Source organism: Scyliorhinus torazame, chromosome 9 (assembly GCF_047496885.1).
Source record: "Scyliorhinus torazame isolate Kashiwa2021f chromosome 9, sScyTor2.1, whole genome shotgun sequence".
Classification (NCBI taxonomy): domain Eukaryota; kingdom Metazoa; phylum Chordata; class Chondrichthyes; order Carcharhiniformes; family Scyliorhinidae; genus Scyliorhinus; species Scyliorhinus torazame.
This window is the reverse complement of record NC_092715.1, coordinates 15,355,180-15,382,872: the sequence shown is the minus strand read 5'-3', so window position 1 is coordinate 15,382,872 and position 27,693 is coordinate 15,355,180. Positions and strand designations below refer to the sequence as shown.

The 27,693-nt window shown below is 46.9% G+C and overlaps 1 protein-coding gene across 5 annotated transcripts in view; it reads right to left on the bottom strand.

The window, feature by feature from the left end:
* LOC140429070 (FYN-binding protein 1-like) overlaps positions 1 to 27,693 on the bottom strand; it is a 556,929-nt gene that overhangs the window by 47,353 nt on the left and 481,883 nt on the right. For 4 of the 5 annotated variants that reach the window (XM_072515618.1, XM_072515617.1, XM_072515620.1 and 1 more), the window contains exons 9-14: positions 22,668 to 22,815; positions 20,546 to 20,577; positions 14,597 to 14,672; positions 13,453 to 13,599; positions 6,107 to 6,138; positions 1,167 to 1,230 (exon numbers count right to left, since the gene is read on the bottom strand). In XM_072515618.1, the coding sequence (XP_072371719.1) occupies positions 1,167 to 1,230; positions 6,107 to 6,138; positions 13,453 to 13,599; positions 14,597 to 14,672; positions 20,546 to 20,577; positions 22,668 to 22,815 (499 nt within the window). The remainder of the gene's footprint in view (positions 1 to 1,166; positions 1,231 to 6,106; positions 6,139 to 13,452; positions 13,600 to 14,596; positions 14,673 to 20,545; positions 20,578 to 22,667; positions 22,816 to 27,693) is intronic. The other variant, XM_072515621.1, reaches the window with a different exon arrangement.

Sequence of the window (27,693 nt, the reverse complement as noted above, 5' to 3'; positions counted from 1 at the left end):
ATGTTCCTGTTTATTTCAAAAAAGACTCATGCTTGGACATGTTTCTTTTGCCTACAGGGGGCAGGTTCCTGTGTATGAATATATGTAGCTCTGATAAAGCCTACATAAGCAACATTATGAGCCTGACTGATTATCTTAAATCGATCACCAAAACAGAAAATGCTGGAAAAACTCAACAGTTCTGGCAGCATCCATGGAGAAAGAAACATGACATGACTGCAGCGTGACCAGGAGGGGGAACTGAATATCCAGAGTATTCAGTATTTAGGAAGGGCAGACAAAAAGGAAAAGGCAGTGGGGTTGCATTGCTGGTTAAATCGGAAATTAATGCAATAGTGAGAAAGGATATTAGCTCTGACAATGTGGAATTGGTGCGGGTCGAGCTGAGAAGTACCAAGGGGCAAAAAACGCTAATGGGGTTTGTATACAGATCGCAAACTGTGGTGGTGATGTTGGGCATGGCATTAAACAGGAAATAGGGAACATCTGTGATTATGGGTGAGTTTAATCTGCAAATAGATTGGGCAAATCAAATTAGTAACAATACCATAGAGGAGGAATTCCTGGAGTGTATACGGAATGGTTTTCTGGACTAGTATGTGGAGGAACCAACCAGACAACAGGCTACTCTAGACCGTGTATTTTGTAATGAGAAGGGAATCATTGTCAATCTAGTTGTGCAAGGCCCTTTGGGGATGAGCGACCATAATATGATAGAATTCTTCTTCACGGTGGAGGGTAACATAGTCGATTTGAGACTGGGGTCCTGAATAGAAATGAAGAAAACTATGATGATATGAGTTGGCTATGATGGATTGCGGAATGTTACTTAAACGGATTACGATGGACAGGCAATGACAAACATTCAAGGAGCACATGGGGGGAACTGCAACTATTGTTCATTCCTGTCTGGCACAAAAATAAAAGGGGAAAGGGTGCCAATACATGGCTTACAGAGGAAATTAGAGATAGTATTCGATCCAAGGAAGACGCATACACATTGGACATGAAAAAACAACAGACCTGAAGATTGGGAGCAGTTTAGAATCCAGCAAAGAAGGACCAAGGGATTGATTAAGAAGGGAAGAAGCGATGTTTTTATGACTCTTGCTTTTATTGAGCAACACTCCTGGAGCTAATGTACACTTAGTTAGGGTAGATTGTACCTGAATTCAGGAGGCGGAGGTGGGAAATCTTCAGCGCCAACATCATCATAGACATCTTCCCCATCTGCGGGAGAACACAAGAGTCAAGATGCGCAAAGTCCCAACAACAGTGCTAATAATAAAAGATGCTTCACAGATAAAGCACTGTCATCAATCACACATTGGCAAATTGCCTCAGGCTGTTGTGGAATGTCAGTCAAGCGGCGTCAACCGTGATATGATTGGTTTATTTGCCTAAACTACTGCTCCTTAAAGTATTTTTCTTCATAGACAAGTTTAGCTTCCACTTCCCTTTCATCACTGAGTGAAGTGGATGGAGTGACGTGAGTATTGTAAACATGCAGAGGGACAGAGCCCGTGACAAACAGAGGAAAGACATCCAAAGCGCCTCTTCAAACTGATCACTCAAGATGATGGTTAACTGCTTTTACTGAGGGGCTTCTATCCACTTGCCCTGGGCAAGTGTTCCTCTTCCCATTTACACAAAATGGAGTACCCAGGACTCAAAAGATTGATCCATTCCAATCCGTTCTTCACTGGTCTCAGTCAATATATAGCAAAGTCAAAGCAACATTCCCATTGAGCACTGACTCACAGGACAGCTACCCCAAGCTGGGCAAGGATTGATGGCACATTGATAATATCGCTCAGGCAGATCAGAGGATGGCCATTTGGAACATAGAAAATGCCAATGAGGAGCAGAAGGGGCTGCTCAGCAGAGTCACATTGATGGGACAGCATAGATTTACTCTGTATCTAACCCGTGCTGTACCTGTCCTGGGAGTGTTTGATGGGGACAGTGTAGAGAGAGCTTTACTCTGTATCTAACCCCGTGCTGTACCTGTCCTGGGAGTGTTTGATGGGGACAGTGTAGAGGGAGCTTTACTCTGTATCTAACCCCGTGCTGTACCTGTCCTGGGAGTGTTTGATGGGGACAGTGTAGAGGGAGCTTTACTCTGTATCTAACCCTGTGCTGGACCTTCCTGGGAGTGTTTGATGGGGACAGTGTAGGGGGAGCTTTACTCTGTGTCTAACCCGGTGCTGGACCTGTCCTGGGAGTGATTGATCGGGACAGTGTAGAGGGAGCTTTACTCTGTATCTAACCCCGTGCTGTACCTGTCCTGGGAGTGTTTGATGGGGACAGTGTAGAGGGAGCTTTACTCCCTATCTAACCCCGTGCTGTACCTGTCCTGGGAGTGTTTGATGGGGACAGTGTAGAGGGAGCTTTACTCTGTATCTAACCCCGTGCTCTACCTGTGCTGGGAGTGTTTGATGGGGACAGTGTAGAGGGAGCTTTACTCTGTATCTAACCCCGTGCTGTACCTGTCCTGGGAGTGTTTGATGGGGACAGTGTAGAGGAAGCTTTACTCTGTATCTAACCCCGTGCTGTACCTGACCTGGAAGTGTTTAATCGGGACAGTGTAGAGGAAGCTTTACTCTGTATCTAACCCCGTGCTGTACCTGTCCTGGGAGTGTGTGATGGGGACAGTGTAGAGGGAGCTTTACTCTGTATCTAACCCCGTGCTGTACCTGTCCTGGGAGTGTTTGATGGGGACAGTGTCGAGGGAGCTTCACTCTCTATCTAACCCCGTGCTGTACCTGTCCTGGGAGTGTTTGATGGGGACAGTGTAGAGGGAGCTTTACTCTATCTAACCCCGTGCTGTACCTGTCCTGGGATTGTTTGATGGGAACAGTGTCGAGGGAGCTTTACTCTGTATCTAACCCCGTGCTGTACCTGTCCTGGGAGTGTTTGAAGGGGACAGTGTCGAGGGAGCTTTACTCTCTATCTAACCCCGTGCTGTACCTGTCCTGGGAGTGTTTGATGGGGACAGTGTCGAGGGAGCTTTACTCTATCTAACCCCATGCTGTACCTGTCCTGGGAGTGTTTGATGGGGACAGTGTAGAGGGAGCTTTACTCTGTATCTAACCCCGTGCTGTACCTGTCCTGGGAGTGTTTGATGGGGACAGTGTAGAGGGAGCTTTACTCTGTATCTAACCCTGTGCTGGACCTTCCTGGGAGTGTTTGATGGGGACAGTGTAGGGGGAGCTTTACTCTGTGTCTAACCCGGTGCTGGACCTGTCATGGGAGTGATTGATCGGGACAGTGTAGAGGGAGCTTTACTCTGTATCTAACCCCGTGCTGTACCTGTCCTGGGAGTGTTTGATGGGGACAGTGTAGAGGGAGCTTTACTCCCTATCTAACCCCGTGCTGTACCTGTCCTGGGAGTGTTTGATGGGGACAGTGTAGAGGGAGCTTTACTCTGTATCTAACCCCGTGCTCTACCTGTGCTGGGAGTGTTTGATGGGGACAGTGTAGAGGGAGCTTTACTCTGTATCTAACCCCGTGCTGTACCTGTCCTGGGAGTGTTTGATGGGGACAGTGTAGAGGAAGCTTTACTCTGTATCTAACCCCGTGCTGTACCTGACCTGGAAGTGTTTAATCGGGACAGTGTAGAGGAAGCTTTACTCTGTATCTAACCCCGTGCTGTACCTGTCCTGGGAGTGTGTGATGGGGACAGTGTAGAGGGAGCTTTACTCTGTATCTAACCCCGTGCTGTACCTGTCCTGGGAGTGTTTGATGGGGACAGTGTCGAGGGAGCTTCACTCTCTATCTAACCCCGTGCTGTACCTGTCCTGGGAGTGTTTGATGGGGACAGTGTAGAGGGAGCTTTACTCTATCTAACCCCGTGCTGTACCTGTCCTGGGATTGTTTGATGGGAACAGTGTCGAGGGAGCTTTACTCTGTATCTAACCCCGTGCTGTACCTGTCCTGGGAGTGTTTGAAGGGGACAGTGTCGAGGGAGCTTTACTCTCTATCTAACCCCGTGCTGTACCTGTCCTGGGAGTGTTTGATGGGGACAGTGTCGAGGGAGCTTTACTCTATCTAACCCCATGCTGTACCTGTCCTGGAAGTGTTTGATGGGGACAGTGTAGAGGGAGCTTTACTCTGTATCTAACCCCGTGCTGTACCTGTCCTGGGAGTGTTTGATGGGGACAGTGTAGAGGGAGCTTTACTCTATCTAACCCCGTGCTGTACCTGTCCTGGGAGTGTTTGATGGGGACAGTGTAGAGGGAGCTTTACTCTGTATCTAACCCCGTGCCGTACCTGTCCTGGGAGTGTTTGATGGGGACAGTGTAGAGGGAGCTTTACTCTGTATCTAACCCCGTGCTGTACCTGTCCTGGGAGTGTTTGATGGGGACAGTGCAGAGGGAGCTTTACCTGTATCTAACCCCGTGCTGTACCTGTCCTGGGAGTGTTTGATGGGGACAGTGTAGAGGGAGCTTTACTCTGTATCTAACCCCGTGCTGTACCTGTCCTGGGAGTGTTTGATGGGGACAGTGTAGAGGGAGCTTTACTCTGTATCTAACCCCGTGCTGTACCTGTCCTGGGAGAGTTTGATGGGGGCAGTGTCGAGGGAGCTTTACTCTATCTAACCCCGTGCTGTACCTGTCCTGGGAGTGTTTGATAGGGACAGTGTAGAGGGAGCTTTACTCTGTATCTAACCCCGTGCTGTACCTGTCCTGGGAGTGTTTGAAGGGGACAGTGTCGAGGGAGCTTTACTCTGTATCTAACCCCGTGCTGTACCTGTCCTGGGAGTGTTTGAAGGGGACAGTGTTGAGGGAGCTTTACTCTGTATCTAACCCCGTGCTGTACCTGTCCTGGGAGTGTTTGAAGGGGACAGTGTTGAGGGAGCTTTACTCTGTATCTAACCCCGTGCCGTACCTGTCCTGGGCGTGTTTGAAGGGGACAGTGTCAAGGGAGCTTTACTCCGTATCTAACCCCGTGCTGTACCTGTCCTGGGAGTGTTTGAAGGGGACAGTGTCGAGGGAGCTTTACTCTGTATCTAACCCCGTGCTGTACCTGTCCTGGGAGTGTTTGAAGGGGACAGTGTTGAGGGAGCTTTACTCTGTATCTAACCCCGTGCCGTACCTGTCCTGGGCGTGTTTGAAGGGGACAGTGTCGAGGGAGCTTTACTCCGTATCTAACCCCGTGCTGTACCTGTCCTGGGAGTGTTTGATGGGGACAGTGTAGAGGGAGCTTTACTCTGTATCTAACCCCGTGCTGTACCTGTCCTGGGAGTGTTTGATGGGGACAGTGTAGAGGGAGCTTTACTCTGTATCTAACCCCGTGCTGTACCTGTCCTGGGAGTGTTTGATGGGGACAGTGTAGAGGGAGCTTTACTCTGTATCGATTCCCATGCTGTACCTGTGCTGGGAGTGTTTGATGGGGACAGTGTAGAGGGAGCTTTATTCCGTATCTAACCCCGTGCTGTCCCTGTCCTGGGAGTGTTTGATGGGGACAGTGTAGAGGGAGCTTTATTCCGTATCTAACCCCGTGCTGTACCTGACCTGGTCTCCCATTGTTTCACACCTGGTTATAATTACGCCTCTGCACTGAACCAACCAGAGTGCCTTCAACGTACCGTCAATTGCCTCTCTGGCAATTTTGTTGGGTCATGTTGAGTGACTTCACAGAACCATTTGACTCTCCAGGGCCCAGATTGGGGCACCTAGTTCCATGGAGCTGGTGTGTCTGCGCCGTGAAGAGCTCCAGGTGGATGCCTAGTGGCCCGAATTGGTGGGAAATCCATCTCGATACACAAAGAGGAAGCACAATCTTGGATTCTGCAGAGGCCCAGGCCAGTGTAGGGCCAACTAAGCTTGTATTTAAGGCAGAATTTCTCTGTTGCAGGAATTTGATATAATGTGACCAGGCATAATAGCAGAGCTGCAATGTCTTTCCTTTAACGCTATACTCGGTTTCATCCTCTCCATTACTGAGCATAATGATGCTGTCAAGGGCACGTGCTGGAGGTCACTGCAGACCTGCTGGAGGAATATTGGGTCTGTGAAAAGCAAACGTGACACCCCTGCATTCCCAGTCAAGGAAAGGAACTACATGCAATTCAGCACAGTGTGGGTATCGGAAGCTCCCTTACCAATAGCAAGGTCTCCTGGTGGAGGAATGGACCTGGGGGAAAAAATAAAAACACAAAGTTAAACCACATGAAGGAACAGTTTAACAATAACCCAGGGAATATATTGAACATGTTCGATACAAGCCAGAGTGATATAAGATTTAATGAGGTTAATACCTGTGTTAAAGTAGCAGACACAGGAACGTTACAGAAACCAGGTCAGTGTTTGTCCAGTGACAGCGTGAATGCCTCATTGGCTCATTGGAGGGTGGGGATGATTTTGTACCAATATACCCAGATAAATTCAAAAATCCTGCTGCATGGAAATCTCAAATCTGTGTCAAAACTGTCAGAGCTGAAAGACCCCAGCTTGGACAATCAACGTGACTTTTCACACCTTGAAGGACCTTCTAAGTATTTCTAGAATTGGTTTTATTGCTTTCCAACTGAGCTTGTGTTTAAAGCAGAATTTCTGTCGCAGGAATTTGATACACGCTGACCAGGCGCGTCAGCTTATTCTTGGCGCAGAATCCCTACCCTGAAAATGACACTGTCAATAATGAACTAACGTCAGTCGAAGGTGGGACTGTTTTTAAATGTTGGTCCTCTTAGTTTGTGCAGCAGATGGCGGTGTTTCACCATGTGTTTTCTAAAGGTTTACCATCGCTTCCTTGTTTTTGTCTTCCTGTTTATAAAAAGGCCAAGATGCCGTGCACTTTATGAACCACATTTTCAACCCGTCCAACCAACTTCAGTGACTTATACACATATATACTCAAGTTCCCCTACTTCTGCCTTTATTTATTGGGTAGACCTAAGGGTGTCCCTTGGGGAGCTCCGCTATAAACCTTCCTGTAGTCTGAACAACGGTTCACAAATCTAATTTAAACTTTATTACGTGCCCTCTTACTCTGACCCCACTTAACGCCATACTCATCAATCCCCTTTTAAAACTTAGGGCAGAATCTGCTTCCATCACCCTTTCACCAGCACACTTCAGATCACAGCATTTATTTTTCCAAAGATTGAATCAATTCTGAGTGGGTCGAGGATGAGGAAAGCATTCCCACAGTGGGAATGTTAGCATGACTCTCAGTTCCAACTAACAGCGTAACAGAAAAAGTGGAATCTTGCTGGAAGTGGTTGGGGCCCAAGCAGCTCCCGAAAGGGCTGAAATTTGATAACACATCTGACAATCGGGGTGGGGAAGAAAGTAAGTTCCCAATACTGTTAGTTCCCTTTTTGCGTAGCCCAATGTTTACAAAATGTTTTCTGTAGTCTGTACTGAAATGTTCATCCACGTACCTCTGGATGCAGAGCACGAACATGGTTGATGTAGCAAACAGACATATACAAATTTAAAAACATGAGCAGAAGTAGGCCATTCGGCCCCTCGAGCCTGCTCTGCCAGTCAATAAGAGCATGGCTACTTTTTTGTGTTTCCAATTCCACATTTCCATCTACGCCCAACAGCCTTTGATTCCCATAACCAACAGGAATCTGTCTCCCCCCCCACCTCAAAAGCATTCAGTGACCCCCACCTCCACCGCCTCCTGAGGCAGAGAGTTCAAAGGTCACACAACCCTCAGAAAAATATTCCTCCTCATCCCTGTCCTAAAAGGGTGCCCCCTAATTTTAAAACAATGCCCCCTACCTCTGGACTCGCCCACAAGAGCAAACATCCTTTCGATGTCGGCCTTGTCCAGACCATTTTGGATCTTGGATACTTCAATCAAGTCACCCCTTCTAAAAACTCCAGTGGAAACGAGCCCAGCCTATCCAACCTTTCCTCATAAGACAACCCGCTCAACCCAAATATCAATCTAGGAAACGTCCTCTGAACCGACTCCAATGCATTTACATCTTTCCTTAAATAAGGAGACCAAAATTGCACACAATATTCAAGATGTGGTTTCACCAATGCCCTGTGTAACTGAAGCAGCACATCCTTACTTTTATGTTCAATTCCTCATGTAAAGAACAGCATTCCATTAGCCTGCTTGATTACTTGCTGGACCTGCAGACTAACCTTGTGTGGCTTATGCACTAGAATACCCAGGTCCCTCTGCACCTCAGAATTCTGCAGCCATTCTCTGTTTCAGTAATCCTCTGCTCTTTTATTTTTCCTGCCAACGTGAACAATTTCACATTTTCCCACATTATACTCCATCTGCGAGATGTTTGTCCACTCACTCAACATAGCCATATCCATTTACACCTTATGTCCTCTTCACAACATACTCTCCTCAGTTAACTACATGTAATCTGCAAATTTACCTACCATGCCTCAAATCTATCATCAAGGAAGAAATAGCGAGGCATCTGGATGGAAATTGTCCCATTGGGCAGACGCAGCATGGGTTCATAAAAGGCAGGTCGTGCCTAACTAATTTAGTGGAATTTTTTGAGGACATTAACAATGCGGTAGATAACGGGGAGCCAATGGATGTGGTATATCTGGATTTCCAGAAAGCCTTTGACAAGGTGCCACACAAAAGGTTGTTGCATAAGATAAAGATGCATGGCATTAAGGGGAAAGTAGTAGCATGGATAGAGGATTGGTTAATTAATAGAAAGCAAAGAGTGGGGATTAATGGGTGTTTCTCTGGTTGGCAATCAGTAGCTAGTGGTGTCCCTCAGGGATCAGTGTTGGGCCCACAACTGTTCACAATTTACATAGATGATTTGGAGTTGGGGACCAAGGGCAATGTGTCCAAGTTTGCAGACGACACTAAGATAAGTGGAAAAGCAAAAAGTGCAGAGGATACTGGAAGTCTGCAGAGGGATTTGGATAGGCTAAGTGAATGGGCTAGGGTCTGGCAGATGGAATACAATGTTGACAAATGTGTGGTTATCCATTTTGGTAGGAATAACAGCAAAAGGGATTATTATTTAAATGATAAAATATTAAAACATGCTGCTGTGCAGAGAGACCTGGGTGTGCTAGTGCATGAGTCGCAAAAAGTTGGTTTACAGGTGCAACAGGTGATTAAGAAGGCAAATGGAATTTTGTCCTTCATTGCTAGAGGGATGGAGTTTAAGACTAGGGAGGTTCTGCTGCAATTGTATAAGGTGTTAGTGAGGCCACACCTGGAGTATTGTGTTCAGTTTTGGTCTCCTTACTTGAGAAAGGACATACTGGCACTGGAGGGTGTGCAGAGGAGATTCACTAGGTTAATCCCAGAGCTGAAGGGGTTGGATTACGAGGAGAGGTTGAGCAGACTGGGACTGTACTCGTTGGAATTTAGAAGAATGAGGGGGGATCTTATAGAAACATATAAGATTATGAAGGGAATAGACAGGATAGATGCGGGCAGGTTGTTTCCACTGGCGGGTGAATGCAGAACTAGGGGGCATAGCCTCAAAATAAAGGGAAGTAGATTTAGGACTGAGTTTAGGAGGAACTTCTTCACCCAAAGGGTTGTGAATCTATGGAATTCCTTGCCCAGTGAAGCAGTAGAGGCTCCTTCATTAAATGTTTTTAAGATAAAGATAGATAGTTTTTTGGAGAATAAAGGGATTAAGGGTTATGGTGTTCGGGCTGGAAAGTGGAGCTGAGTCCACAAAAGATCAGCCATGATCTCATTGAATGGTGGAGCAGGCTCGAGGGGCCAGATGGCCTACTCCTGCTCCTAGTTCTTATGTTCTTATGTAAACCCCTCATCTAAGTAATTGATATAAATTTTAATAATCAGCTATTCAGGACCATGGCCCTCGCCTGAGGTGTGGTGGTCCTCAGGTTAAATCACCACCAGTCAGCTCTCCCCCTCAAAGAGGAAAGCAGCCTGTGGTCATCGGGGACTGTGGCGACTTTACATTGCCTTTACCTTGAATAAATGTTCAAATGCTGAGCCCCAGCATAGACCTCTGTGGGCCTCTGCTCGTCACATCCTGCCAATCAGAAAAAGGCCCATTTCTCTCTTTTAACCTCTGATGTGGCACCTTCTGGAATCCACAACACGTGTTACTCTTTCGAAAATCTCCAATAAACTAGTTGAACTTGGTTTTCCCTTCACAAAGCCAAGCTGACTCCCCACAATTACATTGAGTGTTTCTACGTTTTCAGCGATAAACTCCTTTATGATTGATTCTGACACCTTCCCCACAGCAGATGTAAAGCTAACTCATCTATAATTTCCCCTTTTCTACCTCCCTCCCTTCTTGAATACAAGGGATATATTTGCTACTTTCCAGCCTGATGGAATCTTTCCAGCATCTAGCCAATTTTGGATAACTCACTTCAATGTGTCTCCTGTCTCATTAGCCAGCTCTTTTAGGGTGAAATCTATCAGGACCCAGAGACTTGTCAGCCAGGCTCCATCAGTTTGCTCAGTACAACGTCCCTAGTGATTGTAATTTCACCAAGTTCCTCTCTCCCTTCCACCTCTTGGTTTAAAGCTATTACTGGAATGTTTTTGTATCCTCTGTGGTTCAGACAGAAACAAAATATTTGATCATTTCATCCACCATTTCCTTATTATCCACTATTGACTCCTCATTCTGACTCTTTAGAGGACCAACACCCACTACTTGGGTGCAACCTACTGGCCGTGTCCTGCCGGAATTGGAGCGGCGTGCGGCTGATAGATCCCAAGAGAGTCCTCCACCGGGATTCTCGAGGGCCATTATGCCTCGCGAGATCTGAGTGAGACGTCGCGGTCTGAGTCCAGCCCATTTTTGGGGGGGGGACCCAGTCTCGCACGGTTAAGTGAGATTAGAACCCCACTTAGCCGTGCTACACCGGATCGAACGGCCACCCGGCATCTCCCGGTCTCGCCGAGGAGACCCCAGCCAGGTCCCATTCAGGGACCAGGTGGAACTGCACTTGGAGAGATCTTCCAGGCGTTTGGAGGCCCCTTGCGTGGTTGGCCTCAGGTCAGGGTGGCACCCTGGAACTGCTGGTGCCACCTGGGTGCCAGTCTGGCAGGAGCACTGCCAGGTTGCCAGGTAGGCAGTGCCAATTTGCCAGATTGGCATTTTGCCTGTGCCGGGGATCAAGCCTGGGAATGCCCTGTCCCTGTGAGGTGGAGTGTAGGAGGGCCCCGGCCACACCCTTATAGGTGAGTTGGGGCACTAGGGGGTCCAGACGTTACGCCGTGGGGGGGGGGGGGGGTCAAGAGATCGGGCACGAGGAACTTAACCATGAGATAGTGGGGTTGTTCTTGGTGCTAAAAGCGCCAAGAACGACCCGCTAGTCCCACCCAGAATACCTGTACAAACTCTTGCTATCCGTTTTTACATTTCTTGCTAGCTTCCACTCATACTCTTTCCTCCCCTCCTGATTAGACTTAGATGTTGCCGGCTGTTCTTTATATTCTGACCAATCACCTGACCTGCTACTCCTCTTTGCGCAGTTTCCTGCTTTTTCCTTACTTTTGATGCTTTTCTCAACTTCTTGAGTGAACCAAGATGGTGGGTCCTCCCCTTCGAGTTTTGCTTTATAGAAGGAAAATATCTATTGAGTATTCTGAGCAATCCCCTTGCTAGCTTGAGGGCCTGAATGGCCCCTCCTGCTCCTTTATGAGGGTCCAGGCTCCTGTCATTCTGCACTTTTAATGCTGGATAAAAATACAGATTAGCAGGTAAACCAACAGGGATAAACAGAAGGGAAGATTATGACTTGAGGAAATTCTCTGCAAATTGGCAAAGATTAACTTTCTCATCAACTGAACAAACCTTTCAGAAGAGCAGTGATCAATTCTACATGTCTTTGGTTGCTAACAGCTATTGTGGTCTTGCAGCTTGAGGTCCATGGCTGTCTATCACGTTGCCTGAACAGTATGATTAGGGTATTAGTAATGAATGAATCCTCACACATACTGTGAGATCAGATTAATGCAGAACAAGGCTCTCACAGAAGACAAGTATCCTGTCCCAGAATGGCTAAATAGCCTCGGTCAGGCCATCAAACGTCACTGATCTTCATTTCTGTTACCAAGTTTGATGACCCATGGTCAATTAGTTTTAATGTTTTCGGGACACTGGCAAAGCTGCAGTGATTGGTTGTCCCTCATAGCCACGAGGGCGGTAAGATTCACCACACAACATGATGGAAATGTGTGTCCAGAGCTGGCAAGGAAGGTAGGGTTTCCTCACTGAGGGTCATTCCCAAACCAACAATCCACAGATTTTTATGGTCATTCTTTCTGATTACAGCCATAGTTGATCAGATTTATTGAATTCAATGTCGCAGCTTACCAGGGTAAGATTTGACTGGCTTGCCTCTCCAGTATTACAACCCCTTCAGCTAGCAGTCCCTGGTGGTAGATGTTTGCGATAGGGTATGGGGAGGTAGAGAGGAACAAGGAGCATCACTTCCGAACATGTGCACCACTGGGGGGATGGATGAAGATGAACACTAATGTTGCCCAGGGACCATCTCAGTCACTGGTGGGGGAAGATTGAGTGAATATGAGGGCATAACTTAAGAGGGATAGGTGAAGTGAGAGATCTTGGCGTACAGGTACACAGGCCCCTAAAGGCAGCAGTTCAAGTAGACAAGGTTAAGAAAACATATGGAATGTTCTCCTTCATTGGCAGAGGTATAGAATATAAAGGTAAGGATATAATGTTGGAATTGTATACAACACTGGTGAGGCCACAACTGGAGTGTGCAGTTCTGGTCACATTACAGGGAGGACGTTATTGCTCTGGAGAGAGGGCAGAGGAGGTTTACAAGAATGTTGCCAGGGCTGGAAAAGTGTGTCTACGAGGAGAGATTGGATGGGGTGGGGTTATTTTCCTTGGAACAAAGAAGGCAGAGGGGTGACTTCATTGAGGAGTACAAAATTATGAGGGGAAGAGACAGGGTGGACAGAAGAAAATTGTTTCCCTCGGTGGAGAATTCTGGAACCAGGGGACATAGATTCAAGATGAGGAGGAACTTTTTTCCACAGAGGGTAGTGGGAGTCTGGAATTCGCTGTCCGAGTTGGTGGTGGAGGCAGAGACCCTAAATCCTTCTAAAAAGTACCTGGATCTGCACCGTAAGTGCTGTAAGATACAGGGCGGTGGACCGGGTGCAGGAAGGTGAGATTAGAAAGGCCACCTGGCTGTCCTTAGGCTGGCATGGACAATATGGGCCGAATGGCCTCCATCTGAGATGTAACTTTTCTATGATTCTATGTCACCAAGAAGAAAAATAAATGGGAAACAAATTGGCGGAAACTGGACACTTGCCTCTGTAATTTGCCCTCGATGAATGGATAGACATTTTGATTGGGTTAGGGTCGGTCTTGACATTGGAGCTTATGTTAAATGTGTCAGTGATAATTTTATAGCACTCCATGCAGTTAGCACAAACCATCCAGCATGTTAGTACCAAGTGCAGTTATTAGTAAGATGGTGCTCTTGTTGTCTGGTGTCTTACGGGAGCTGGCGTTCACCACTTTCACCCTGAACTTCACTGTTCTCCTTTTCTTTTGTCGTTTTGTCTTTGTTCTCTTTCTCCGCCTTCTTCTTCTTCAGTAGCCCCCAGGACCAGGTCCCAGCCTTTGAGGCATCCTGTGATGCAGAGCTTCAAAGCATGAAGGGAATTATTTACGAGTTAACAAATCCTAGGCTCGGTCGCACTTGGTCACCCAAAACCATTTGTTCTCGACCACCACCCTTGGATTCCATCTTTGCAACAAATATCCCAAAGCTCAGACTTTGGAAGAAGGTCTTGATGTTTAATGTATTGAGGTGTTTAATTCTTGATGCAGACCCTTTCGTAGTAGTAATATCTGTGAACAGTCAGGATAATAGCTGTACTTGGGAAGCGTATTGGAATTCAGGATATGGGAATAGATGGATAGGAATTCTAATCAGCGCTGTGGTATCAATTTATTCCTGTTGCTAGGTAAGAGGTTTTAATCTTTCAAATTTGCTGCAAGTGTTCCGTGTGTTCATCTGTCCCGATTTTAACCCAAGAGTTGCAAATATGCAGTGGGTTAATTAAATTAGAATCTGGGGTCAGCAATGAGCCATTTGTATGTTTCAATGCTACCAGAATCAGCGGAGAAGTTTGATTCAAACCCCCCCCCCCCCCCCCCCCCCCCACCCCCACCCCCGCCTGGAAATATGACGAGGACTTGACCCATGTGTTCTGTAGAGGTGTTATTCCCTCCCATCACCCCCAGCTGGTCTCAGCTGTCGGGTCATCAGCTCAAGCACTGTGGGAACCAGCCCGCATGGAGGACAAAACCCTTAGCCCACTCGTCCAATTCCCCTCTGTCGCCTGACCCTCACAGTCCTCCCTCGCGATTGCTACTCCTCACCTTCAACCTACCTGGACTATATGGCTGGGGCACCTGTCTGATTCCTAAAATTTGCTGGATCTTCTCAAAAAAGGCAGGTCAACAAACGGAGTAAAATCAAATGGAGCCTGACCGTGAAATTGGTTTAGGCCCCCTCCCCACACCCCCTTTTATTGGGCCCGTGGTGGGTCAGTTCAAAATCTAACCCCCTGTCCACGAGCCTGATTCAAGCTCACACAATCTTTAGGTTCACCCACCCTCAGGTCTGGTTCTTACCTGGGCTTAATATCTTCAGGGATGCCGTCAACATCATCGTAGATTTCATCACAGGAAGGAGGAGAGGGGAAGAACCCTGCGATGGACAGATAGATACAAAACTGTCAGCTTCACGGTTAAAAACGCACCTGCGGGATGGGTGGCAATGATAATTATGAGGATTCATCATAAAAGTGCGAACACCAGAGGTCACTAGTCACAGATGGGGGAAGGCGAGGGCAAAAAGAAGAGTCCGACGAACATTTTCAGCTAATGGATAATTGAGGCGGGGAATGATTCAGCAGCGAAGAACATCGAAGTGGAGAGTGTAAATGGGTTCAGGGAACAATTGGAGGTGGTTCGCGAGCAAAATGAGTAAGGAGCGTGGTGAGGCGTTGGGTAAAATCGCATGAATTAAGAGCAGGCGTGACTGCACCCACAGGCAGCCTGCTCCGCCATTCATTACCTACTTTCTCGCTCTATCTCCAAATCCTTTGATTCCCTTAGTACCCAAGTAGCTATTGACCTCAGGCTTGGATCACAATTGAGCATCGATAACACTCTGGGATAGAGAATTCCAAAGCTTCACAACCCTCTGTAAAGAAATTCCTCCTCATCTCTGTCCTAAATGGATTACCCATAGGGGCTAAGAAAGCTGAAGTAATTGAAAGCCTAGCAACCCATTCAAACATACAGGCAGGTGTAACAGTATGTGTATTGTAAGGAATACAAAGGGTTAACAATAAGATAATAATACATCTCACCACCAGATGGAGATAAGGAGCAGTTGTACAAATATTATGTGACTCCTGGGATTCTGGGAAAAGGTTGTTAGGTGTGAGATAGATTAGGTGTATTGCATAGAGTTCTGTTGTAAGAGATATCATATTGTTCTATTTAATAACTTATTCCTTGTTCACTGCTTAGAACCTTTAATTTAATAGTGTAAATAAATCAGCTTTGTTCAATAATTCAGCTTGATGTTCTCTGTTAACACTACATTCTCAAATCATCCTGATAGACCTAATGGAGAACATCACTGCTGAGTCAGACAATACTTCGAGAAGTGAGGAAATTGTATTAGCTAAAATTCAATAACAAAGACACATGGAAATTCAAAAGTTAGCGACGTAGGAAAAAGAGAGGGAAAGAGAGGAAAAAGAAAGGGACTGAGCTGCCCAACGGGGACGCAAGGAAAGAGAGAGGGAATTTAAAAGGGAAATAGAGCAAGCCACAAGGGAAGAAAGGGACAAAGAGAAAGAGAGCGAGACTTCCAATTTCGTACGGAGGAGGCAGAGAACAAATGGTTCGAGCAGATGGCAGAGGAAGGTGGTTCTAGATGGGAAACTAGTGGGGAGATCTTCAGAGATGTACAAGCTCGACCAAAGTTCGATGAGAGTAATGCCGAGACATTTTTTTGTGCTTTAGAGAAAATAGCTAAATAAATGAAATGGCCACAGGACATTTGAACCCTACTCATACAGACTAAACCTGTAGGTAGGGCTAATGGAGTCTATGGGCGGATTCTCTCAGCGTGGGGCTGTGCCGGAGAATCGCCACGCCCGGCGCGAATCGCGCCACACTGCCCCAACGCGATTCTCCGCAGGGTGGAGAATTAGTGCCATTGGCGCCGGCGTGGTGCCAGTCGGGGGCCGCTCTACGGGCCCCACCCAGCGATTCTCGGCCCGGGACCGTAACAAAAATCCCGAGTCCCGCCGTTCTAACCTGGTCTTACCCTGCGGGACCTCGGGCGGAAGGGTCCGGGGGCGGACCGTGCAGGGGGAGGGGGGGGGTCCGATCCCGGGGGAGCCTCCGCTGTGGCCTGGCCCGCGATCGGGGCCCACCGGTCGGCAGGCTGGCCTCTCGGGCTGGGGGCTTCTTTTCTTCCGCGCCGGCCCCTGTAGCCCTACGCCATGTTGCGTCGGGGCCGGCGCGGAGAAAGGAGCCACTGCGCATGCGTGGATCCCGCGGCGCCCAGTTGACGCCGGGATCGGCAGCTGGAGCGGCGTGGGTCGCCCTTTAGGGGCCAGAATTACTGATCCTGAGGCCATGTTGACGCCGTCGGGCAACGGAACGGCATTTACGATGGCGTCAACACTTAGCCTCAGGATCATAGAATCCCGCCCTATGTATCCTTGTCAGAGGAAAGATCTGGGGACTGTGAGACAGTGAAGAAAGCTACATTGGGTGCTTTTGAACTGGTACCGGAGGCGTACAAAGTTTCAAGCTGTAAGAAAACAGTCTGAACAGACTTGCATTGAATTTGAAAGGATTAAACAAAGTCATTTTGAAAGGTGGATAAGAGCATTAAAAGTAGAATAAACCTATGGCGGAAATTAAGTAAAAGCTCCAGAATGACGTTATTGAATTGCGTTCTAGTGATTGGAGCTCCCCTACTGACATGGTGTCCAAACCGGGTGGCCTACAGGCGGGGGAATGTCGTAGCTCAGAGGGACTCGGTTCATATTCCACGTTTGGAAGACAGCATTGAAAGCGTTGGACGGTCACAATAGACTTGCTAAAGGGCTGTTGGCAAGTAGCTCTGACTGAGAGGGCAAAGGAGAGCTCTGCTTTTGTGACACAACAAGGGCTTTATCGATTCAAAGTTATGCCGTTTGGGATGACACACGTACCCGCCACTTTTCAAAGGCTCATAAACATGAAGGATTGCGTTACTGTGCCGTATACATTGATGACTAAGTGGTGTTCAGCCAGAGTTGGGAAGAGCATCTACACCATTTGGAGGAACTGTTTGACCACTTAGAAGAATATAAAAGGGGCTTTTGGGAACAGTGGGTGTAGATTCTCTGGGGGTATCTTCTATGTTAATGTAGTCTCTTGAATTTTGTAAAGTTTAATGAGATAGTACTAATAAGAAAAAGGGTTGAGAAATGAAACATCTTTCAAATTAAGACATTCCATTTAAAAAAAGTGGGAAAGGGGGGGGTTAGAATACGTCATGGATCTGCCTAGCAACAGGTAGAAACCTAGTGGAGTGGTGTAACGACAACAATCTCTCCCTCAGTGTCAGCGAACCGAAAGAGCTGGTCATTGACGTCAGGAAGAAAAGTATCGTACACACCCTAGTCTGCATCAACGGGGCTGAGGTGGAGATGGTTGACAGCTTCAAATTCCTATGTGTAAACATAGAACATACAGTGCAAAAGGAGGCCATTCGGCCCATCGAGTCTGCACCGACCCACTTAAGCTATCACTTCCGCCCTATCCCCGTAACCCAATAACCCCTCCTAGCCTTTTTGGTCACTCAGGGCAATTCATCATGGCCAATCCACCTAACATCACCAACAATCTTTCCTGGTCCACCCACATCGACGCTACGACCAAGAAAGCACAACAGCGTCTATTCTTCCTCAGGAAATTAAGGAAATTCGGCATGTCCACATCGATTCTTACCAACTTTTACAGATGCACCATAGAAGGCATCCTATCTGGCTGCATCACAGCCTGGTATGGCAACTGCTCGGCCCAGGACCGTAAGAAACTTCAGAGAGTCGTGAACACCGCCCAGTCCATCACACGAACCGGCCTCCCATCCATTGACTCCATCTACACCTTCCGCTGCCTGGGGAAAGCGGGCAGCATAATCAAAGATCCCTCCCACCCGGCTTACTCACTCTTCCAACTTCTTCCATCGGGCAGGAGATACAGAAGTCTGAGAACACGCACGAACAGACTCAAAAACAGCTTCTTCCCCACTGTCACCAGACTCCTAAATGACCCTCTTATGGACTGAACTGATCTCTTCACACATTTTCATCCGATGTCTGTGTCTGTGTATTTACATTGTGTATTTAATGTTTGCCCTATTATGTATTTTCTTTTCATGTACGGAATGATCTGTTTGAGCTGCATTCAGAACAATACTTTTCACTGTACCTCGGTATACGTGACAATAAACCAATCCACGTTGCATTGCGCCCGACTCGGGACCCGACGCAGCCGATAAGTCTCATGAGATTTATTCGGCTCATTCCGCCTCGGGAGATCTAATGGGATCTTGCGAGGCCTCACAATCTGGATCCCGCCATTGGATTTGCACATTCAAGTGAGCAGTTAGCCTCATTTGAATACGTCTGCGCCGGACCTACCCACGCCCAGGATCGAATCCCACCCCCCCCCGCCTTGGAGACTCCGGGCTGGAGCCGTTTAGCACTGCTTTCCACAAATGTGCACCAGGCGAAACGGCACTTGGAAGGGGGGGGTCTATCTTCCTGGCGATTGGAGGACCCCCGGTGTCTGGCCTCTGGGCAGCATGGTAGCCTGGCACTGCTAATGCCACCGTGGCAACTTGGCACTGGTATCATGGCAGCCTGGCGATGCCACCCAGGCACCCTGGCAGTGCCACCCAGGCAGTGCTACTCAGGCACCCTGGTGGTGCCACCCTTTCTCTACCAGGCTGTCAGTGCCATGGTGCCATCATGCCCGTGCCAGGGATTGGGTTTGGGGGTGTCCTGCCCTTGTGAGGGGGGCCCCCCGAGGACCCCTTAATCCATACGTTGGGTCATTTGGGGGGCTTCTGGGGGTCGCATTATGAGATTCAGAGATCGAGGCACCATTTAAAAGTAGCATCCTGATCGCTTCCTGCACTGGTGAGTGGAGCTCCTCAGTGCAGGAAATAAAGGTAAGTGCGGCCTCGGGATGGCTTTCCTCACCGAGACCCGAAAAAGAAGAGTTCAGTTTAATAGCGGGGTCGATCTCGATGCTGCAAGCGTTCGGAAACATCCCGCTAAACGTGCTCAACACGTTGTTTCCGTTAGATCACGCCCAAGATATGATTGGATGTGATCTGCCCAGTAACAGCAGTTATGGTTCTGCCCAGCAACAGGTAGAAATCTGCCTAGTGACAGCAGCAGCCAGCATTCAAAAGGCATAATGAGATGCAATTTTAAAAGTAGTGAGATGCAGGTGTCCAGACAAATGATATATAGTTGTCAGCACCCTTAGAAGCAGGGAGGCAGTTTGCATCTAACAGCCAGAAAGGCGGACTTGTAAATCTAACAGCCTGTGAGGCCATTCACCAATCGAACAGCCAGGAACTAGGCTAAGGTTTTGCAGAAACGTTTGTAAAGGCAGTTTAAATTTTCCTGTATCAGGAAAAGACGTTTCCCACACTTGACTATCTGCACTGTATTGTGGTAACTATAACCTGGATTTGACTTATAGATTTATTTAATTTAGATGTTGTTTGGGAAAGACAAAGTCTTAAGGAGTTCAGGGATTCTGGACGCATTTTGGAACAAGGGGTATGCTCTGCATAAAATGTGTGTGTTTAGTGATTCATATACTTAATGGTCTTAGAGTAGTGTAGTCCTGATTGTGTGTATTTGTATTTTCTTTAATTTAATAAGTAGTCTTTAATAATAGTTATATGATGACTGGGTTGTTATTCTCACTGGGGCTTCACTTGACTCCTCACATCATGCTAAAAGAAAAACAAAACTATGCACCCCCACAAACTGGTGTTCCAAGTTGGGATACTCTCGCAGATACCATCTACGTGGTACGTGACATCTGCCTTACCACTAATCTTTGCCACATTGTATGGTTTTTCTTTCAGTTTCATGCGACCCTTAAATTCCTTGGTTAACCGTGGTTGATTTCACCTCTTCCTAGAATCCTTCTTCCTCACTGGGATATATCTTTGTTGTGAGCCATGAACTATTTTCGTAAATGTCTGTCATTGCTGATCAACCATCTTTTCTGCTAAATTCCTGTCCCGGCCCACTCCAGCTAACTCTTCCCTCATTCCTCTGTAAGTGCCCTTATTTAAGTTTAGCACAGTTGTTTCTGTTCCAAGCTTTTCACTTGGAACACCGGGGTAAAGTTTGTCTTTCCAATGTGTGAGGAGACCTCAGAGAAACGCAAAGAGTGTTGACACATTCCGAGCATAAAACGCAGAGGTTGAATTTGACGCCAAAACTAGGGAATGACTGCACCTCTCATACTCACCACTGCCCCCCGTACCGCTGCTTCCGGGACCCCTGGACAACAATGGAAAAAAGATTCAACATCAGCAAGTGTGAGACAGAATTCAAAACAAAGGTAGCTTCTTAGAAATTCCTTCTAGTTGTGCTATGTATGGAAAGTTATAGTTTGGCTCAGTGTTAACTTGAGATAAGGGTGCATTTGCATTCCGATTGCTTGCCACATTCAAACCAATATCTGTCTTGGAGCATAGCTCTGCACAAACTGTCCACCTGAGAATTTACAGTGCAGGACTGTGAAGCTGGGTTTGGACATGTAAAGAACAACGTATTTGTGCTTTCAGAATCTCAGAACCCAGTGACTGACAAATCCGGGGAGAGATTTTGTTTAGTCGATACTGTGTTCGCGCTCTCTCTCTCTCCCATGGATGGAGTTCAACGCAGGTTTACAAGAATGATGCCTGGAGTTGAGGGGTGAAGTTATTCAGGGGTTAGGTTATGAGGAGAGATTATACAAATTAGGCCTGTTTTGTCTAGAATTTAGAAGGTTAAGGGGTGATCTGATCAAAGCCTTCAAGATATTAACAGGAAAATACAGGGTAGATAAAAAATAAACTGTTTGCACTGGTTGGAGATTCTAGAACCCGGGGCATCGTCTAAAGCGTAGGGCCAGGCGGTTCAGGAGAGATGTTGGGAAGAACTTCGACACTCAAAAGGTGGGAGAGATTTGGAAATCTCTGCCACACACAGCAGTTGATGCTCGAGTTAATTTTAAACCTGAGATAGATAGATTTTTGTTGAGCAAAGATATTGAGGGATACGGGCCAAAGGCAGGTATATGGAGTTAGGTCACAGATCAGCCATGATCCCATTGAACAGCGGGATAGGCTCGAGGGGCTGAATGGCCTACTCCTGTCCCTATGTTCCCCTAAGTGAATGTTGTCATTTTACATAACATTACATTGATGTTTCGGCACGCAAGCAGGCCATTCAGTTCAAATAATAATAATAATAATAATCGCTTATTGTCACAAGTAGGCTTCAATGAAGTTACTGTGAAAAGCCCCTAGTCTCCACATTCCGGCGCCTGTTCGGGGAGGCCGGTATGGTCCATGTTGGGTGTTTATGCTCCACCTGAGCTCCTCTCAGCTAACTTTGCTCAACCTTTTCAACATTTCCTTCTATTCCTTTCTCCACAGGCCATATTCGACAAAGGACCATTGGAGGTGGACCTTCTCTTCATTAGAGACAATTGGTTATAGGAAGATTCAGGGGCAGCACTCCACAAGTGTGGGGTAAGGCAAGGAGGCAGGCCTCCATGAGATTCTTCTTAAATGCATCCCACATTGTATTCACTCTCTGGACAAATAAGTTTCCCCTCAATTCCCTTTTGGATTTGTCACTGCTCATCTTATATTTGACAAGTTGGCAAAAGTAAGGATTGGGGCCCTTCAAGTGTGCCCTTGATTTTTGCTGGAATTTAACCAGCCTACGAGCCGGGAGCAGTAATATCCGTCCAGCTGTGTCCCCCCCCCCAGCACCAAGCTGCCCATTTGGACAAAGACTTGCACATGTCAAGACCACAACGTTAAACCTCCATTCACCTCTACACGGGCTCACATTGTACAAAATAAATACAAGGCCTCCTTGTAACAATCACCTTAAATCTGTGCCCCCTGGGCTAGGAGACAAGTATTTCCTGTCGACCCTGTCTAGGTCCCTCATAATTTTGTACAGTTAGGTCACCCCTCAGCCTTCTCTGTCTATCCAATCTGTCCCCATAGCTGCAATTCTCTAGCCCTGGCTGTATGATTCTAACAGGACTGGTCAGGGTAGGTGCAGGAAGGATGTTCCCGATGGTGTCCAGAACCAGGGGGCACAGTCTGAGGATACGGGTAGACCATTTAGGACAGAGATGAGGGGACCATGGCCCGCGTAAGCCATGAGGCCTCAATTTGAGCTCTGTCCAGAGTGGGAAAACCAGGCAAAGAGAGGATGGGGAAAAGATCTGGGGCCAAAAGCGTCTGTTTGAGGCAATTATTTGATTAATTCCTTGTGGGCCAGGAGCTGCGGGAGGTGAAACACCGAGACTGAGATGCATGAACGTTGAAAGTCTAACTCCTGCATGGAGGTTCCACGCTCCTTACATGTCATCATTTGGTGCAACATCATCATAGACTTCCTGATCTTGGATTGGTTGCTTCACGATGGCCATGGATTCTTTTGGCCTGCTACCTGTTTTCTTCTTTATCTCATCATAGTTGATATCAACATAGGTCACCTTAATGTACCCATCTGCAAAACAGGAGACAGACAAGCAGTTGTTTAACAGAAGAATTACAGCAGTGCACAAACCCAGTGCGTTGTCATATCAAGGAAATCAGGACAATATTACAGAGGTTTCCTTCTCTGCTGATGATGAGTTCCAGTTGCCACAAAGAGGCACTAAGTAATCCAAAGACCTGCCTACGTGACAGTCTATTTACACAAATCAAGCTCTCACATACAGCAGTGTGATATTAAAACCACAAAACCTATATTAAAACCATAGAAGAATTGCAGTGCAGAAAGAGACCATCATGTCTGCGCCAGCCTTAAAGGAAAACAATTTAAAAAGTGGCTGCCCATTTTAATCCCACTTTCCAGCACCTGGTCAGTAGCCTTGAAGGTTCCAGATCCGATTTTAAATGAGTCGAGTGTTCCAGCTTCAACCACCAACTTAAGCAGTGAACCCCAGACACCCACCACCCTCTGGGTGAAAAGGTTTTCCCCCATGTCCCCTCTAATCCTTCGACCAATCACCTTAAATATGTGTCGCCTGATAACTAACCTCTCAGCTAGGGGAAAACAGGACATCCCTGTCCACTCTATCTGGGCCCCTCATAATTTTGTACGCCTCAATTTGGTCACCCCTTAGCCTCCGCTGTTCGAGGGAAAACAACCCCGGCCTATCCGATCTCTCTTCAAAGCTGCAATTTGCCAGCCCTGGCAACATTCTTGTAAATCTCCTCTGCACTCTCTCCAGAGCAATTATGTCCTTCCTTCATCAGGGTTTTATACAGTTCCATCATTACACCCCTGCTTTTGTACTCAATGTGGCTGTGTGGGTTTCCTCCGGGTGCTCTGGTTTCCTCCCACAGGTCAAAGATGTGCTGGTTAGTGGGATCGGCCTCACTAAATTGCCCCTTTACTGTCCAAAGATGTGCAGGTTAGGAGGGGTTACAGGGATAGGGCGGGGGAGTGGGCCTAGGTAGGGCCTAGGATGGCCTCCTTCTGCATTGTCGGGATCTATGATGACTATGATATTTCATTCAATAAAGGGAAGAATTCCCTATCCTTTCTTGACCACCTTGTCCACCTGCCCTGCCACATTCAGTGACCTGCAGACACGCTCTCCGAGATATCCCACTTCCTCAACTCCTCTCAACATCTTCCCGTTTATGGAGTATTCCCTCCCTTTGTTTTCCCTCCTGAAATGCATTACCTCACACTTTTCCAGATTGAATTCCATTTGCCACTTTTCAAACCACTTAACCAAACCATTGATAACATTCTGGAGTCGACAGCTGTGCTCTTCACTGTCAACTACACGGCCAATTCTTGTGCCATCTGCAAATTTCCCATTCAAGCCTCCCACATTTCAGTCTGAATCATTAATATATACAACGAAAACCAAGGGCCCCAACACTGAGCCCTGTGGAACATAACTGGAAAACATTTCCGTTCGGATAATCATCCATTGGCCATTACTCTTTGTTTCCTGTTCACTGAGTCAATTTCAGATCCAATCTGCCACCTTCTCCTGTTTTCCCCGGGATTTCACTTTCCTGACCAGTTTGCCAGGTGGGACCTTGTCGAATGCCTGACTAAACTCCATGTAGACACCTCCTACTGTACATCAATCCTCCTTGTCACTTCCTCAAAAAATTAGATTAAATTAGCAAGACTCAACTTTCTGCTCACTGACTATCCCTGATTAGCGATGTTTGGGGAGGCCAGAGTATCGGGAGCGGGTTGGGGAAGATTGCTCCACCCCTTTTCGAAACTAGTTACTCAGACCTAAGCTCAAACTAAAGATTATACACGTGTGTTGGACAATTAGCGGCGTAATTCTATTGCCGGAGATCCTTCCACAGGATCGACGTTAACAGGAACGGCAATAACAGGTACCTCTTCTGGGCACAGGCAGTTCATTGCTACTCGTTTCCATGGAGACATCAGTTAGGTCGATCAAATACTCAGGTACTTGGGTGCTTACAGGTTTGAAAGTGTTTGGTGATAACAACACTGACTGCTGGGGCGTCACTCTACTCCTCAAGTGGTCCTCATGTTTATGAACGATCCGCCCCATATTGCCATTTGGTACAACAGGAGTCCGGTGTGAGACACAATAATCCCAGTGATCAGCTTGATCCGCTACCAAAGTTTCATATTATGACACCATGTCATATTTATGTGCTTCATATGTTTTTTTTATATTGTTGCAGTGGTGACGGTTCATTGAGAAGATCTTGAGGCTTGCGCGTCCAAAATTAAACACTTGTATTGGACGACTTTTATGTACAATTGCTAATATGGTCTTGTCTGCTTTTTCACATTTTCTGTTCGCCACGTGTGGGACCTTCTAGTTGCTTTTTCATGGAGTTCAGCTTATTCTCCATTGTCTCATTAAGTTCTCTTCCTTCTTGGCTTCATTTTGTAAATTTCTGCAACTTTCTTTCTCCAAGTTTGCTGTCAGTCATTTCATTTTGCTGTTTTACTGCCTTCTCTGGAGTTTAAATTCTTTTTGTTTGTTCTTCTTTATGTTCGATAATTCCTAGTTTCATTTGAAATCTTTAATTTCTGTTTTTTTCTGAGGGGAATCCATCATGTTCTTACTGGACATTTTCATTCCACAAATGGAACCTTTATTTCTACTTGTCTTAACTTCAGCTAAACCCTTTTGCCTTCATTGTTGGTCGGGTCTGTCTCCGTCGAAGTGTTGACTTGTTTCAATTATGCAATTCCCTCCTTGCCCTTTATTATTGGGCCATTAATTGTCTTTTGTTGCCCTCCTTCTGGGGTCTTTTATTGTTGCCCTCTTTCTGGGTTATTTCAGTGCCTCCCTTCCAGGGTCTTCCGTTGCCTCTTCCTTGAGGTCTTCGTTGCTTATGGACCTTTTTCTTTGACAGTTACCCTCTATCTCCGTCTGTGCGCCGTCTGCATATTCTCCCCGTGTCTGCGAGGGTTTCCTCCGGGTGCTCTGGTTTCCTCCCACAGTCCAAAGATGTGCAGGTTAGGTGGTTTGGCCGTGCTAAATTGCGCTCAGTGTCCAAAACGGTTAGGAGGGGTTATTGGGTTACGGGGATAGGGTGGAAGTGAGGGCTTAAGTGGGTCGGTGCAGACTCGATGGGCCGAATGGCCTCCTTCTGCACTGTATGTTCTACGTTCCATGTTCTGAGACCTTCTTCAATTTTCTTGTCCATAGCCGTTTGTATCTTCTTGTGGTTGCTCCTTTAAGTGCATTGTCACATTGAATGTATTATCACTTTAAATGCATTACCACTTTAAGACTGTCGTATTTCTTTCACTGAGCAGTCAGCAACTTGTGTGTGTTTTCCCTGCGCTTTTGAAGTTTTGGCGTGAACCTCCTCTGAGTCTTTTAAAAAAACTTTTTAAAACAGGTTGAGGACTTCTCTTCTCCCCAAAGCCTCAGAACTTGGCTGCCTGGCAGCAACTCTTTTTTTTATCATGAGTTCCAGTTTCCTTAAACTCACAATCATAGCTCTTGCATCTGAGGGTTATTTTCTCTTTTTGTCGATGCATTTCTAACCTTCTGACTGCATCGGCCAATTCAGGTCCGCTCTGCGTCTGTCCCTCAGGGTCTGGCAATGTCTCCATATCTGAAATGGGTCTATTGGATTGGATTGGATTTGTTTATTGTCACGTGTACTGCGGTACAGTGAAAAGTATTTTTCTGCGAGCAGCTCAACAGATCATTAAGTACATGAGAAGAAAAGGGAATAAAAGAAAATACATAATAGGGCAACACAACATATACAATGTAACTACATAAGCACTGGCATCGGATGAAGCATACAGGGTGTAGTGTTCATGAAATCAGTCCATAAGAGGGTCATTTAGGAGTCTGGTAACAGTGGGGAAGAAGCTGTTTTTGAGTCTGTTTGTGCGTGTTCTCAGACTTCTGTATCTCCTGCCCGATGGAAGAAGTTGGAAGAGTGAGTAACCCGGGTGGGAGGGGTCTTTGATTATGCTGCCCGCTTTCCCCAGGCAGCGGGAGGTGTAGATGGAGTCAATGGATGGGAGGCAGGTTTGTGTGATGGACTGGGCGGTGTTCACGACTCTCTGAAGTTTCTTGCGGTCCTGGGCCGAGCAGTTGCCATACCAGGCTGTGATACAGCCCGATAGGGTGCTTTCTATGGTGCAAAAGTTGGTAAGAGTCAATGTGGACATGCCGAATTTCCTTAGTTTCCTGAGGAAGTATAGGCGCTGTTGTGCCCATGGACAGGCATTCGGGTGAATATTTCGATTCAAACGGGATACTCACAGGTGTCGGGCCAGAGGCAGTGTCATGATGATTCATGTTAACCTCGTCGCCAAATGTATTGATGCCCGCTTACAGACTTCTTTAGAAACACATCAGGTATTTATTAATAAGCAAAACTATACAGGGACCAGCAGCTACACGGCTGCCATAGAACAGCCCACTGGTTGCTCGAGCCCCTCCCTTCATGTCTTCTGCCTAAGAAAGGACTCCACTCCCTAGGTTGATTATAATAATAATAATCGCTTATTGTCACAAGTAGGTTTCAATGAAGTTACTGTGAAAAGACCCTAGTCGCCACATTCCGGCGCCTGTTCGGGCAGGCTGGAACGGGAATTGAACCCGCGATGCTGGTCTTGTTCTGCATTACAAGCCCACTGTGCGAAACCAGCCCCTATCTCACTTTCAGTCCCAATTGGTCCCTCAGCTAAGTGAGTCTTTTCTGTTATATTGCCCTTAAAGGGGCAAATATCACAGGACAGGCAAATACTGGCCTGAACTGGTCTTGAACAGCAGTAAAATGGGGGATTAAGGAGACTTGTCCAAAGTGGTTTCTCCTCTGAAACATCTGTGTTTATCTAATCGCCGATGCTAATCGCTCCGCCATTGGTGGCCATGCCTTCAGCTGC